We start from the raw sequence: 16721 nt of genomic DNA on the forward strand, positions 1-16721 counted from the left end.
TAGAATCAAAAGTCTAAGTGCAACGTTCCAGCGACTAGCACGTAGAGACAAAGAGACCTATTATAATAACCAGTGTAAAGAAATAGAAGAGAACAACAAAAAAGGAAGAACAAGAGATCTGTTCCACAAGATCCAAGAAATCAAAGGGAAATTTAAAGCACGGTTAGGCATGCTGAAAGATCAGCATGGAAATATATTAACTGTACAGGACAAAATAAAGAAAAGGTGGGAACAATACACCTAAGAACTATACAGAAGAGATGAAAGGATAAAAGATTCTTTCCAAGAAGAATCTTTTGAAGAAGAACCTATAGTTTTAGAAAATGAAGTGAAAGCTGCATTGAGAGCAATAGGGAGAAACAAATCAACAGAAGCAGATGGGATATCAATAGAGCTATTCCAAGCCACAGAAATGGAGTCCATCAAAATTTTGACAAGAATATGCCAACAGATATGGAAAACAAAACAATGGCCCACAGACTGGAAACAATCCATTTACATTCCAATTCCCAAGAAAGGAGACATCAAAGATTGCAACAACTATCGGACCATCGCATTAATTTCTCATGCAAGTAAAGTGATGCTCAAAATCTTACAGCAAAGGCTATTACCATATATGGAACGAGAAATGCCTGATGTTCAAGCTGGTTTCAGAAAAAGAAGAGGCACTAGAGATCATATTGCAAACATATGCTGGTTACTGGAGCATATGAGAGAATTTCAGAAGAAAATCAGCTTGTGTTTCATAGATTACAGCAAAGCTTTTGACTGTGTGGATCATGAAAAGCTATGGCTGGTTTTAAAGGAAATGGGTGTGCCACTACATCTGATCGTTTTATGCGCAACCTGTACTCTGGACAAGAGGCCACAGTTAGAACAGAATATGGAGAAACGGAATTGGCAAAGGTGTCAGACAAGGATGTATTTTATCTCCCTATCTCTTCAATCTATATGCAGAACATATAATTAGGAAAGCTGCATTAGATTTAGATGAAGGTGGAGTGAAAATTGGAGGGAGGAACATTAATAATTTGAGATATGCTGATGACAGTACATTATTGGCAGAAAATAGTGAAGATTTGAAAAGACTACTGCTGAAAGTTAAAAGAGAAAGTGCCAAAGCAGGACTACAGCTGAACATCAAGAAAACAAAAGTAATGACTACAGGAGAATTACACAACTTTAAGGTTGACAATGAGGAAACTGAAATTGTTCAAGACTTTCTATTCCTTGGCTCCACCATCAACCAAAAGGGAGACTGCAGCAAAGAAATCAGAAGGAGATTGAGACTGGGAAGGGCAGCCATGAAGGAGCTAGAAAAGATTTTGAAGTGTAAGGATGTGTCACTGGCCACCAAGACTAGATTAATTCATGCCATCGTATTCCCTATTACTATGTATGGGTGTGAAAGCTGGACAGTGAAGAAAGCTGATAGGAAGAAAATAGATTCCTTTTAAATGTGGTGTTGGAGGAGAGTGTTACGGATTCCGTGGACTGCCAAGAAAACAAATCAGTGGGTTATAGATCAAATCAAGCCTGAACTGACCCTAGAAGCTAAAATGACTAAACTGAGGCTATCGTATTTTGGTCACGTCATGAGACAACAAGAGTCACTGGAAAAGACAGTCATGCTAGGAAAAGCAGGAAAAGAGGAAGACCCAACAAGAGGTGGATTGACTCAATAAAGGAAGCCACAGCCTTCAATTTGCAAGATCTGAGCAAGGCTGTCAAAGTTAGGACATTTTGGAGGACTTTCATTCATAGGGTCGCCATGAGTCGGAAGCGACTTGATGTCACTTAACACACACATAAGAGAGATACTGGTCCAAATCAGAAAGAATGAAAATTAGTTTCTCCACCACAGAAGAAGCACTAATACCTCTTAAGATCTCAGCAAGAAATTTGTATCTGGGTTCTGTGTAAAAAAGAAAAGAACAGAATATAATATGGAAGATGTTCTGGGACCAAGACTTCACAAATAAACAGATGTGCAGCAATAAGAGTTTGGGTGCAGTGACCATCTAGAGTAACAGAAGACACGGATTGAAGCCACACAGATGGTGGCAAACCACCCCACAAACAAAGTCTGCCTTGGAAACGTCGGGATGTGACGTCACCCCATGGGTCAGGAATGACCCGGTGCTTGCACAGGGGACCTTTACCTTTACCTTTTAGGAGGCTCTTCCGTGGTCCTTTTTGAATAATTTGAACAAGGGAGAAAATCTGGCACAAGATTTCTGTCCAGGACTGCATTGACTTTAAAGATCCATTCTTGTATAGTGAAACCAATCAGGGAACACCCCGAGAATCATCCTCTAAGGGATACTGAAGAAGGATGTTGTTAAAGCCAGCTATGCAAGCAACATCCAAGTGCAGTAGTGCAACGCTCTGGCTTAAAAGAGGGCTTATAGAGAGATTCCTTTGCTTTCTCCAGAATCTGAATAGGGCAAGATGCAGGCAGCTCTAACTGAAAGTAAACCAAGTTCAGCCTATACCAAAGCTGCTGGAGTACAACAAGGCAATCCTAAAATTCTCTTTAAAAAGAGCTTTTTAATAGGTTCCATGGTTATGACTGAGCATTCATTCCAGCCCCAGATGTCTACACCATATAGGACCTGTGGAATGGCCTTACTCTGTAACAATTCCAAAGCTGTCACCTTTTGAATTGTAAAATTTCAAGATAGTACCTGAAGTTCTCAGAACTAAAGTTCTTGTTACCACCAGGTGGACCATCCAGGAGAGGGCTTTGCTAAAGATATATAACGGTTCCATGCTGTTCGATGGAATTGCCATCTATTGACCACTTAAATCTTCCAGGTCTCCTGCTAAAGACTTATTCTTGGCAAAATTAATTCTTAAAGGCTCAACCTTATAAAAAATACTCAATTTATGCAACATCCTTCTTAAACCAATGCACGTTAAGGACACCAGCACCATATCGTCTGCGTACAAGAGGATCAATACTTTCCAGCCTCCCAAGGATGAAGGAAAAATTAATTGCCGGATAAACTTGGAACAGTATCATTTAAACACAAGTTTAAAAGCAGCAGAGGAGCCAAAACACACCCCTACTTGACCCCCCCAAGTAAGCAGAATCTCCTCAGTTAGAGAGCCTGGCCCACCTTAACTCTAGCAAATGTATCAGAAAGAAACCCCCATAAGAACCTTGATTCTTGAAATCAACATATACTGTATACAGGTGAACAATATCTGAATATTTCAACTTCACATCCATGAGCTTAGTTATGCCTAGCACAAAAATACCACCTTGTTAGGCTTGATCCACATTCTAGGGACATGTTCATAATTAGATATATTGTTGGATTTCTTTTCCCTCTGCCCACTAAGGATGCATTTTAAAAAGTATATTTCAATTGGAATGACAGCCTGGATTAGAACAAAATACAAGTAGAATCAAACACTATGGAATTTTGATGGATGTGAAACCAAGACTTAGAAAAATCCATTGCAAGTCTAATCCACTTCAACGTACCCTAGCCCTACAAAATAATTATTACAATGGCCCTGTATGATAAAGAACAGTAATTACATAATGTAAGAAGAGCAGCCCAGATACAGAAAGGAGTATAATGTTATTCCAGTCATATCATCTTTTCCACTGAGGGATATAGATTGCTAGAAGTTTGAAAAACTAAAAACTCATTGCACTAGATTCCAAGTAAATATGTTTAAAATAGATGACATCTGGTTGTACTACATTCTTTTTCTTTAACTTGTCCCAGTCATTTGCACTATTGATTCATGAAGGAATAACATGTAAAGAAACAGCCTGTCATAGCTTAGAGATATTGCTATGTCAAATTGCAGAAGCATGAAAATCTGTCAGACACTGTAGCACAAAGCCTTTCACCAAGTGGTACTATATTAAGATCTCACTTTTCCACTGTCTTTACTATTTAGTAAGTTTAGTATAAAGATTCTTCGGCTAAGGCCATGCAGCTAACCAAAAACACAAAGAAAGCATTTCTGACAAAGTCATAATTTTAACTTTATTTAGCATTTTTAACATCACCACAGGAGCAGGAGCTCCACATTCTAACAATCTATCCACCTGCTGATTTTTGCAAAAGCCTTCCCTCTACAATTTAAGTCAAGGGTCTCCAATAGGTAGACTGCAAGTTACACGTAGCTTGGTGGACTGATGAAGAGTGGCTAGTCCAAGAGTCCTTAGAAGACCGGGGGAGGGTGGGGAACTGAGAGCACGAATGCTCCGGTTAGATGGAAAGACCCGAGAAGGCTCAATAGACTGATCTGTGCAAAGGCAAGTGGAAGCAGTGCTACCACCAGTTCTTTTCCTTTTCCGGGTTGAGAGTGGCCAAGAGGAGGGTGAAAGAGCTCACCCAGCTCTGGCAGGAGCCACGGGGCTCTGTGGCTCCAAAATGGAAAATCCTGGGGAGGGGAAAAAACCCATGGCTTGAGTATAGACAGTGAAGTTGGGAATGGGAGGCAGCAGTGTCTGTCTCTTGGGAGCCAGCAAGGGGTTCACCTTTTGGGGGAATGGTAGTTATTGTTTTTACTTTTTTTACTTTTTTCACAAGACCACTGCTATAAGAAATGTGTTTCTCTGTGTGTCCTTTGTAAAGGCCTTTATTTAGCACTACCTGTACCATGATTTGCTTTTTCCTTTCTCTTAGCAAAGGGCTGCATCATGTTAATATGAGCTTTCATGGAAATACCGCTCTAAGATTAGTTTTTAATAAGGTGGTTGTTTTTTTTATTTCATAGGCATTTTCCCCTGTGTTGCTTAGCTTGTAACTTCATTTCTGGTGCTCTTCATAGAAGCATTACATTTCTAGAACAGAACAAAACTTTGATAGCTGGGGGGACAAATTTCATATATTAACAGGGAATTTTTTTAACAGTTTAGCAGCTTGGGGTATTTTTTATTCGTCAGAAACAGCCTTTATTAAAGAAAAGGTTGATGACAGGTTTACAAAAAAAATAAAATTAGCAAGGGTTATACTCAAAGCCAATTAATCAAGTAAAGCTTAAAAATAAAACCTAATACAGGAAACCTTAAATATTGCCCTTAACATATAATTCACATAAAGTAAAGTACTAATGATGAGCTACAGCTTGAAGCAGATTTAAATAGGAAACAATCACCTTGCCTTGAGTTTATGTACATTATATCCTTTCTATGACATCCATACATACATACGAAGTGAGGATAATGCAACTTACCTCCCATGACATTTAAAACAGCACTGTGAGGATATAAACACCCATACCATGATGTGGCCATCAGATCCCAGAGTTCCCTCTTCCCCTAACAATCCCACCCTGGCAAGGAAAGCAGCTGAAGAGGATTGGGCCCTACTGGAATGGGCCCTAACCCATACTGGGCATTTTTGCTTAGCCAAAGCATAAACCAGCTTAATGCCCAAGTCTACCCATCTAGGTAGAGTTTGGGGTGATGCAGCCTTACCCTTTCTAGGACCCTTAAAACAAAGTATTTTCTTGTCTAAATGACTTTGTGCAATGTAAATAAAAAAGAAGGGCCCTTCTTATGTCAAGGGTGTTTTGCAGGAGACCGGGGCTCAGGGGAAAATATAGGAAGGACAAATTTCCTGGGACATGTGGAGCTGTGAGACCACCTTTGGGTGGAATGGTAAACTTGGCCATAGGACATGGGTTTTCAACAAGGGGGGAATTCCCCACCCCCTGGGGAGGAACTTTAGGGTTCTAGGGGGGAAATTGGGACCACTATTCAGCAAAGTGTGTTGACCTGTAGATTATGTACAATCTGTAAAATTGTAGTTTGTTTTTAATTTAATCTGCAAGATTCAATAAAGTTTATGACTATATTAGGAAGGGGGGATTATATTCTGAACAATGGTAAAAGGGGGGAATGGAGCAAAAAAGGTTAAGAATCACTGCCGTAGGACCGCTTTGTCTCAATGGAACTGTGTAAAAGAAAGGTCACAACACAGGGCAGATAGCTCCCCTACCCTTCTGGAAGAGGTAATAGCCACTAAGAAGGCTACCTTGTAGGACAAAAAACGCAAGTCAATTGTGGCCAAGTACTCAAGTGGTTTACATATGATATGCAATGACACTAAAGACAAACTCCAAACCAGTACAGTGTCTTAATAAGTGGGTACAGATTGGATAAGCCCTTCAGAAAACATTTGGACAGAGGCAGAAAAAATAATGCATGAACCCAACATCATCATGGTAAGCAGAGATAGATGCCAGATACACCTTTAACAAGGTCATAGCTGAACCCTTATCCTTCACACATAGGAGAAAAAGGAACAAGAGGAAAGAGAGAGATGCTGGGCTCGTGTCCAGTTGGAAAAACGTCTCCATTTATGTGCTGGCACTGTCCAACATCGAGGTGAGGGTTGACTCCAAGAAGGGCTACGGTGTCGAGAAATAGTTCAGTGCTGGGATGCCTCTGATAGTTGCGGCTAAGCTGCCAACTCCGTCCCTCAGACTGGTCAAAGTTCTTGGTGTCGGGGCGAAGACAAAAGTAAGTTCTCCACATGCTCGGACTTCTTTTGTAACTTTTTTACAGGGGGCTACAAAGCAGCCCTTTTAGGTGAAGCTACCAGTTGTGGTGGAAGAACGGAAGCTGTAGCTGGCACTGAAGCCACTGAGGGATTGCAGGCTCTTTTCTGCGTAGTATCAACTAGGGCTGTTGAAAAAAAATTCGGTAGAATTCGGATTCGGCAAAATTCGGCCCATTTTGATTCGGGCCGTGCTGAAGTTCAAACTCCCCCGCTTTGGATCCCCAGCTGGGAGGCGCAGATCTGTTTAAAGAGCCCCCTGAAGGCGCGCGGGAGGGAGGTAGAACAGATCTGTCCCAGGAAGAGGGGGGATGGGTTGTCAAGCCCCTCTGCCCTGTCTGCACAGGCAGGGCAGAGGGGTTTAAAGACCCACGCCCCTCTTCCCGGGACTTCACTGAAGGCGGGCGGGGGTCTTTAAACAGATCTGTACCTCCCAGCCGGGAGGCACAGATATTTTTAAAGGGCTCCCCGCACGCCTTCAGGGAAGCTCCCTGAAGGTGCGTGGGGGCGGGAAACAGAAGGCGCAGATCTGTTTAAAGGGCCCGAATTCGTCAAATTTATTTGGGAACACCACGAACTTGCCAAATTCGGCTCCCCGTTTCCCCCCTTTTTTTGAGTTCGGTTCAATCCGAACCGAAAAACCGCCGAATCGGGGGAAATTCAGCTGTTTTTCAGTTTGGGCCGAACTGAATTGACAGCCCTAGTATCAACCAGCTTATCAACATTATGTAAGGATTTCTCCAAAAGGGAGGCCTTAAGCCGGGCCGCACGATCCTGATGGGCCTTTGGAGTGAGGAGCGACATGCTGGGCAGGTCTCCGCAAAGTGGGCCTCTTCCAAACAAAAAAGGCAGTCCTCATGCCTGTCATTTGGGGCCATCTTGGATCTGCAAAAGGTACCCTTTTTCAAAAGAACCATATGTATTTTATTGAAAGAGATATTTATTGTTTTGAACATGTTTTACCTCAGAAACAACGCTCAAGAACAGACAAACATGTTCAACCTCCACAGCGACAAAGGAAGAACTGAGGGAGGAGCGCTGGCCCTGCCCCATCACGTGGCCGTTTAGGCGGGAATCGCCTCAATCTCAGCAGCAATGGGGGGAAGCACTCCTTTGGTGCTCTGAAATTTCTAGAAGCTTTCTTAACAGACCTTCCATGCAGGACTGCACTGAAGACATGACGATGAATAAATGTTTAAATAAAAAAACCTGGACAGCAAATTGCAAAAGATCAGTAAATAGCTACCGTATATACTCGCGTATAAGCCAGGTTTTTCAGCCCAAAAAAAGGGCTGAAAAAAGCCAACTTGGCTTATACACGGGTCAATATGTTAGGCGAGGGGAGGGGGGAGGAGGGAGGAGGGAGGAGGGGGGAAAACTTACTACTGCCGCCATCCTTCGCCGCCGGACCGCTCGCCTTCCCGGGGCCTGGGAGCGGCCAGCGGGACCTGCCTAGGAGCAGGCAGGCCTCGCCGCCGCCCCTGCCCCCCCCGCCCCGCTCGCCTTCCCGCGGCCTGGGAGCAGCCAGCGGGGCCTGCCTGGGTTGCTGCCGGGCCCATGCCGCTTTCCGCCGCCCGGAGCGGCCTGGGGGCAGCCTCCTGCGGCTGCAGGAAAGCCGCCCCCACCGGGCCCGCGCCGCTTTTCGCCACCAGGAGCCGGTCAGGTAAGCCTGCGGGGGGGGGGGGAGGAGTTATAAGCCGACCCTCGGCTTATACGCGGGTGCCTAATTTTTCCCCATTTTTGGGGAGAAATTAGGCACCTCGGCTTATACGCGGGTCGGCTTATACACGGGTATATACGGTACTAGGGTCCAAACATTCAAACATTTTTTTTTTAGTTCTAGGTTTTAAGGAGAAATAGCTACTAATCTATAATAATAAATGGATTTCACCAATGTAAAAAACAAAAAACAAATAGTAGATAAAAGCTTGCTTCTTATCTATTTTCTCTGTTTTGTTTTATTTTTGAAGTCAATTTATCAACACCAGTTTACTTTCATACATTCTTTTGACTTGTCAAAGAGAGAAAATAGATAAGAAGCAAACAACATGGGCTATTTTGCAGTGATGCCTGTACCACATATCTGAAGGATCATCTCCTTCCATATGTTCCTTTGCACCAACTAGTCACCATCTGTTGGCTATCCCACCACTTAGCGTGGCCTGTCTGACATCAATCAGAGCCCAGGTCTTTTCCATTGTGGCTCTAGCTCTGTGGAATGGGCTCCATGAAGAGGTGAGAGGGAGGCCCTCTGAGATCTTCAGGAGGTACTGAAAGGCCTGCCTGTTTGTAAGACATTTGAGGGGCTTTGAGCAGGAGACATAACAACTACATTCATACAATTATACCTATATAAAGCTAACTAGAGCTTACCTGTTTTTTCCATTGTTTATTTCTGGTATAACTGATGTACAAACAACATGATTTTAAATAAGCTGTGTGCATTAACCCAAAGCGGGCTTACTGAAGAAACCTTTAAAATTTGCACCTGATGAAGCAGACTCTAACCCATGAAAGCTTGTGCTTTTGCAAATCTGTCCGCCTTTAAACTGACACCAGAGTTTTAGTTCAAGACTTGATGGAATAATGAAGCACCTACTTTCTTGTACACGCAGCCCCAAACCAAAAGCATTGGCCTGCACATATGCCGGGGTGGGGTGGGGGGTGGGACAAGCAGGCAAGATTGCTTCATAACAAAGGCTGCCTCTATCTTCAGTGTTGCAGAATGCCCTGCATGTGAACCCCTACTCTCCATTAGAGTTCTAGATGACCATTTGGATGAGGACCAATGCATTCTGAAATTACTTCCACAGCTTTCTTTTCCTCTACATCATAGTTTTTAGCATTATTCCTATTCTCTTTCAAAGTTGCTGAGTACTAAGATAGGTCAAGTTCCCCAATAAATGCATCAAAAAAGTAAACCTTTCAGTCACTCAAAAAAGATAAATTACTAAAAAGAAAAAGATAGAGCTTATCAGGCTCAAGGCTATAAGCCAAATGGAAACAAATGGGAGAAAAAACAACCTCTCTTAATCCTCCTTTTTCACTACTGGATGATGAAGCCATGTCTTTAGATACTGTTAATATCTTACTGACAGTTCATGAAGATCTTTCATCCCCTCTTGCCACTTTCCTTAAGTGCTGGTTTGACTACCATTTGTTAAAGGAATTATGTGTTGCGTAGAGCATTGAGTTAAATGTGGAAACCCTGGTTCAAGTCTCTAAATTAGCTGAAAACTCTACAAGGTAGAGTAGTGACAACAGCTCTCAACTTACACTCATAAGAAGAGATAAACAGAAGTTTGATTATTTATTTAAAACATTTCTATCTTGCCTTATCCTCTAGGACACAGGCCAATGCACAGAGTAGCAACCAAGGTACACAAACATGCATTAACACATTTAAAACAGATTAAAAGACACAACTGACAAAATTAAAAGCATTCAGTCTTGATAACACCCAAGAGTTTAAGAACACATAGGCTCAACCAACTCACAGCCAGATCTATAGAAAAGTTCACCCACCACCAAATGCTCTCCAGAAGTGGACAACCTTTCTAAATATAGCAATATCACCCGCTCTGGCAGGCCATTCCAAAGGACTGGGCCCACCACGGAGAAGCTCTGTGATCTCACTGTGACCCTACAGAAAGTCATAAGGGAGGGCACCTGAAGGAGGAGGCAGTCTGAAGAGTGCAAATAGCTCATGGGAGTACATTGGGAGATGTGATTTGATAAGTATGAGGGTCCTAGGCCATGAAAGGCTTCAAAGATAATCATCAGCACTTCGAATTTCTATTCCGTATTTACATTAAAAATGCCACAAAATACTAAAATATGCTACACTTTCTGCCCTGACTTGGATGGCCAAGGCTACCCTGATCTCATCCAATCTCAGACGCTAAGCAGGGCCAACCCTGGTTAGTACCTGGACAGGACCCACCAAGGAAGTCCAGGGCTGCCACAGAGAGGCAGGCAATGACAAACCACCTCTGTCTCTTTCCTTGGGGGTTGCCATAAGTCATCTGTGGCTTTCCACCAGCATGCTTTTTATCCACATGTGCATATGTACATACACTCTAATTCTGGGCCTATCAACATCACCAGTAATCGCTGACTTGTGAACTTGTGACACTACGTCAAAATCAAGAGAAAACAGACTCAATTCTGCACATACACAAAATGTATAATGGGCTGTTTGAGTGTTGCTCCATCTTTCAAACAAAAAAAGAAAAGGGTAGATATGCAGCATATGAAATCATAACAAACATTTCAGAAATTGTGAATATGATTTGGGGACATTGTTTTTTCCATTAATGAAGTTATAGCAAGTCACGAGTGTTTTGAAATAAGTTTTATACACAAAACATAGACAGATGAGGAGAAAGAAACAGAGACAGAAGCTGGAAGGGGGTCAAAAAGACATCTGGTCCAATTCCTTTGTACAAAGCTATGAAAATAAATTGGACAAAGAAAGGCACTCTCAGTTCTGGCAGCTCAGTTCTTCTCCCTATCCCAATGACCTACCACTCTACAACCTTCCTCCCACTGCAACTGTTGTTTTCTGATCACTGCCTCGGCGTTTAGTTCTCTTCCGTAAGTCTTTTAAACCTCTGAGAGGGACCCCTGAGATGCTGCTGCACTGTGCTTTGTTTCTCTAATCAGGAACAGCAGTGGCAACTGTAAAAAGAAGGGGGGGCAGCAACAGAAAAGGGGGTAGGTGGTACTGTGGTAACAATAGCAGTGGGAGGATTGAACAGTAGTGAAGTCTGCCCCTTTGCCTGCTCTCAACCAAGAAAAGCTGCCACTTAGCCCAAGTGAGTAGCAAACCGCATAAGCACAATAATGTTCCATTCTGGTTGGAGGATGTGGGAAACTCAGAACTCAGGGAGCCACTATCACAATCTACTTGCCTCGAAAAGGCTACCACATGGCTACTGCTACCTTGCTACTTCATGTGGGCAAGTGGGTAACTGCAATACCTCCAAAGTTACCTTGCCAGATCACTGCATAAGCTGCCCAGTGATGCTCAGGTACACAGAGGCATGCCAACTGAAAAAGCCTATGCTTAATTGAAAGCACAGAAGTTTTCCAAGTGCCATGTCCAAAAAAAACACCCAAATCAAACAAAGGTAACAAGAAGATCCCCTTTAGCAGGGCACTTGCCCTCCCTCCACATCTCACTAAAGAATTGCATGTATTTTGAAAACAATATTAGGCAAAATAAATCAAACATCTATTTTTTTCCATTCTGTGCTTTTCTCAACTCTTACCACTTTGGTGTTTTCCAAATCCAGTACCCAAATTGTTACACTCCATTACTAAGGCCTTTTTCCTGTAAAAGCTTAACTAGATGCATAAAATTGCAATGTAGTAAGTACTTTAAGATCACACGATTCTATGTACATGTGCACGATATTGTTATTAATGTGAATGTGTGCAATGAAGATATGGAGAATGTCCATAAACAAGCAGCGGAACAGAGACTTTCTCACTTTGCCCAGCATCCAAGTGATGTCACAGAACAGGCACAAGTGGATGATGTCAGTTCAGTAATACATACACTAGAGAGTCAATCCATATATTCTCTGATCTGAGTCCGAATATAGGTTGAACATATACAAAATGTCTATCAAATCACATTCTCCAACCCCATGAACGATTACCTAGGTCAGGGGAGGGGAACCTTTTTTCTGCCAAGGGCCATTTGGATATTTATAACATCATTCGCGGGCCATATAGAATTATCAACTTAAAATTAGCCAACCAAGCCCCAAGCAGGCAACTGCCCCAGATGACCCCATCCCCCGCGTGGGCAAGCAGGCAGGCATCCAACCAGTGGCGCACTCGCCCACCTGGTGGCACAAGATGGTCTGTTGCATCAGCCGGGCATAGCCATCCAGCCACATGCCAGAGTTGCTCCTGTTCCGCATGGTCAAGGCCGGATTCTACAGCCAGCTCCTGCTACCTCCGCCTGCAGGGATGAAATGAGGACACACTGGCTAACCCCCCCACCCCTGCGTATTCTGGCGCTGCCTCCTTTAACCCCTCCATTGTCGCCACTTCCGCCCCCAGCCCTCTTGTAGTACAGAGGGAATAAGTTTCTCCATGGCCTGGGTGGGAAAGGGTTAACACAGTTTCTTGGGTGGTCTTAGCAGCTCCACAGCTAATGACTCTTCTGCAAGGGCGGAAAAAGGTTCCTTTTCTCGGCAAAACAAACTCATATCTGCCTTGAATATAGTCTATTCCTGTCCGCGGAAGAGGGCGGATCACCAGCCTTAGATCCTTCTGAGCTAGAGATATGCCAGGGCCCATAAAGGGCCAGACCAAATGATTTCGCGGCCTTAAATGGCCCCTGGGCCTGATGTTCCCCACCCCTGACCTAGGTGATGCACGCAATTGCTTATGCTATGCATTTGAACAAATTCACTCCACCTTTGTGTCCACATGCACAATCATAACTGTTTACACAGAATTCACACATTCTATACACAAACACACTCACACTATAGACTGCAAGGAACATCCACAATTAATCTTGCAAGCAAAAATATCCCACAACCAAATATGTACTCTAAAATTTAAATTTCCAACTAGGTGGCGAAGTAAGCTGGCTTTTTGTTTCCCCTATCATCAAGTCACATCTGACTTATGACAACCCCGGTGGGGTTTTCAAGGCAAAGGACATTCAGAGATGGTGTGCCATTGCTTCCCTCCATCCTGGTATGCCTTGGTCATCTTCCATCCAAATACTTGTCAGGGTTGACCCTGTTTAGCATATGAAATCTGACGAGATCAGGCTAGCCTGGCCTACCTTTCTCAAATAGTTCATAAAAATCATGAATTATCTCAGGTAACATATCTCCAAAATTTGGTAGTACAAGTGGGAACTGCAAGGACTTGCAGGAGGCATTTTATTTCCCCATCCTCACTATTTCCTCTTTCCCTCTCCTGAAAACCCCCATAGCCACTCCCCTTTTCCTGCTTACTTCTCTCCCTCTAGGGTTGTCAACGTCCAGGTGGGGCCTGGAGATTTTCTGGAATCACAATTGATCTGCCAACTACAGAGATTAGTTTCTCCTTAGGGTCGCCAGCTCCAGCTTGGGAAATTCTTGGGAGATTTAGGGAAGCAACCTCAGCAGAATATAATGCCTTCCAACTGATCTTGGTCATCTGGAGAGCAGTTTTTAAACCTCCCCCATGTATTTTTTTTAGATTTCATATTTTTCTGCAAACTTAGGGTACTTTCAGGTTTGTAGAAAGATCTGTCTTGTCCATTCACTAGACTTAAGCATCCTCACATTTAGCCAACTTGGCTATTAATATACAGATACAAGTTCAACATGCTGGAAATATGCAAATATTTAAACACACATATTGAGCTCCAGTCAAGAAATAGTCAGTCATGCTTACAGAGCTTAAGCATGACCAGCTCCTTCTGGATTGGGGCCACCACATATAAGACTGCCATAAGGCAATAATGTTTATAAAAAGAATGTTTATGTATTTATATCAAAGGACTAAGAAAATCCCACAATGATAATACATAGCGTTCAGAAGAACCATTCCAAATCGACAGGGTGGCATTCTTTTAAAGAATTTTTTTAATCCAATTATATTTACATTGCATATCTGTTTTTGTACATGTTATGATCTATGCTTCTTTCCCCAATCAAAAGCCTTTTTCGTGTGTCATTAGCACAATGTGTGCTCTTAAATTTACCTCTTCCTTATCTAATTATGTGCATTAATGCATTAAGGAGGTAGATTAATTACAGTCAGCTGCCAGTTTTCATCCAGAGTTAAAATACATTTCTGAGCAGCATGAGCTATCAGCTCCTTCAGAATACATGTATTTAGCAAAAGAGAACGTTGTAGTTGGCTTTACCCCAGCACCAGTGCCATTCCTTAATAGAAATCCTAAAATCACAGTTGGCATTCTTTCCCTGTGCTATTTTCATCTCCAGCCTCCTCCCTCACGTCATCATCACCACCATTTTATTGGCATAACATTTATAGCTCATATAGAACCAGGTTAGGGATGGAAAAACTGAACATCAAACCTATTTAGCATTTTAATCCTGAGCTTTGGTTTCTATGGCAAAACAACTAAACCCTTTGATTATGTTCTCAAATTCTGGAAATATGCCTTTAAGAAAGAGAAAAAATAAGAAGTGTTCCCCTTGTTCCCCACCCCACACACACCATTTTATGTATGTCTCCTTGCTGTGATATTTAGTCATAAAAAAGCAAGATAAAGGCAATCCTTGTTGGTTGCTGCCACATGCTTTCTCTCTCTCTCTCTCGCACTTACAAATCCATTGAAATTCTTCCTGTTTTAAAACTGTACATGGTAGAATGCAAAGGCTCCTTTTTTAATGATATGCTTTATCACCTATTGATTAGTTTGGATGTACTAATGCACTGGAATGTATTCAATTATGCACATTTGGGTAACATTCAATTTACAATTAATACCCACATTTACTAAACAATTATGCTATCACCAACAAGAGAAATGGCTATTAGAGACAGAGCTATCAGAAATTAAAAGATTAACATATTTTTAAAACAGGATTGCCACATATAAAATACGGATATATACTGTAGCAGCAAAATTAATTTTAAAGCAAAATGTGGCTAACAGGGTTGGTTTTTAAAAAAAAAATACAATGCTTAACAGAAAAGCAAAGACTACAAAATTAAAACTGCTTATGAATATTAAAAGATTTCATATATAAAATGATTACTCTAAAACACTTCTGAGTCATTTCGTCCTTACCTGCAGGCATGAACCATTACTGCATGCAGCGACTGCTCCATTTCCTAGCACAGACTTGAAGCAGCATCACATCTCTCTCCCAGAATGTGACTAATTCATAGGTTTGCAATTCCTAAGCTATTTTCAAAGGACACTCCCTTCTAGCACAACATGATGCTTTTTAACAGACTCTATTTTCTGCTAGCCTAAGTTCATGAACAAATCTAATTTTGTAAGTAAGATTATTTGTAATTGCCATACAAAACATCTTTCAGTCGGCATTTAGAAATCAAGATGCTGGGGGGGGGCGCACACACACACACACACGCACACACACACACAGACTGCAGCAACAGTATAAACATACGTACGTACCGGAAGACGACAGTATTATGTATTTGCATGCTGCAAGGATTAGATTTCATTTTTAAGATTTAAACAATAACCCTTTGCAAACGTCACAAAGCTTAACCAGGAAACACAGATTCAATTAATACAATGGCGAGCATGCAAAACATCAACATAATCCACAAACATGACAAGAAAAAAATACCCTGTGCTGCATCTTAGCAAAATTACACCATTAATTGTTCATGCAGGAGATGTAGCTGTACCTTTCTGAAGAGGACGACTTCTCAGAGTTAACTGACATCAGCAGCTCAATCTTCTGCTTGATTTCTGGAAAAATCAGAAAATATTCACAACCAAAGACTGCCTGCCCTTGCTTTCCAATGCCTTATTAGAGAGAGATTTTTTCCTAATCCCCTTTGTTCCAAATGAAGCCACAGAATTCACTGTACTTCTGCAGAGGCAGTCAATGGGTGCTATAAAAGAAAAAGCTCCAGAGGCATCAGGCCTTGCTAAACTATGCACATGACTGTTTATGAAAGCAGGAAGTACCATTCCTTTTACATGGAGGGGTGTTTCCTATTTTGAGGTTGAACTGACATTTACCAGATGATTCTTAAAACAAATTACACACAGAGGCACATTCCAGCTACTAAGAAAAATCCAGCAAATAGTTTACTGAGTTACACAGCTGGACAGCTAGAAATTTATTTGCTGTAAGAGGCTCTTTTTTCAAGAGATCTCTAAAACATGGTTCATTTATTATTGTCATGAAAAAACATGTTTACTCAGTAACGTACAAATGAGAAATAATTATCAATAATAACTGACAAATACCATATACACACCAGACAATGAAAGCAAAAAAAGAAATTCCTCTCTCCCCCCCCCCATATGAAGTTCTCCCCTCCTAGTGTTCTCATCCAACAAACAGCAACACCCACTATCGAAGCTGGGCTGACATATTATATTTTCCTGAGCAGAAGTGGTCTGACAACATCAGCCAGTTGATGACAGCCAGATCAATTTTACGCCTTCTGGGGGCGGGGGGGGGGGCTACCATGCCATCTGTGGCTTCT

At 42.1% G+C, this 16721-nt stretch overlaps 1 protein-coding gene across 4 annotated transcripts in view; it reads right to left on the minus strand.

Moving 5' to 3' along the window:
• The window catches only part of SRPK2 (SRSF protein kinase 2), a 97816-nt gene extending 81662 nt beyond the window's left edge, over positions 1 to 16154 (minus strand). For 3 of the 4 annotated variants that reach the window (XM_056846970.1, XM_056846969.1, XM_056846967.1), the window contains exon 1: positions 15316 to 15371. In XM_056846970.1, coding sequence (XP_056702948.1) covers positions 15316 to 15356 — 41 coding nt within the window. In that variant the 5' untranslated portion in view covers positions 15357 to 15371. Of the gene's footprint in view, positions 1 to 15315; positions 15372 to 15908 lie in introns of those variants that run through there. The other variant, XM_056846968.1, reaches the window with a different exon arrangement.
• Positions 16155 to 16721: the final 567 nt, after the last annotated feature.

This window comes from Euleptes europaea, chromosome 3, assembly GCF_029931775.1.
Source record: "Euleptes europaea isolate rEulEur1 chromosome 3, rEulEur1.hap1, whole genome shotgun sequence".
Lineage (NCBI taxonomy): Eukaryota > Metazoa > Chordata > Lepidosauria > Squamata > Sphaerodactylidae > Euleptes > Euleptes europaea.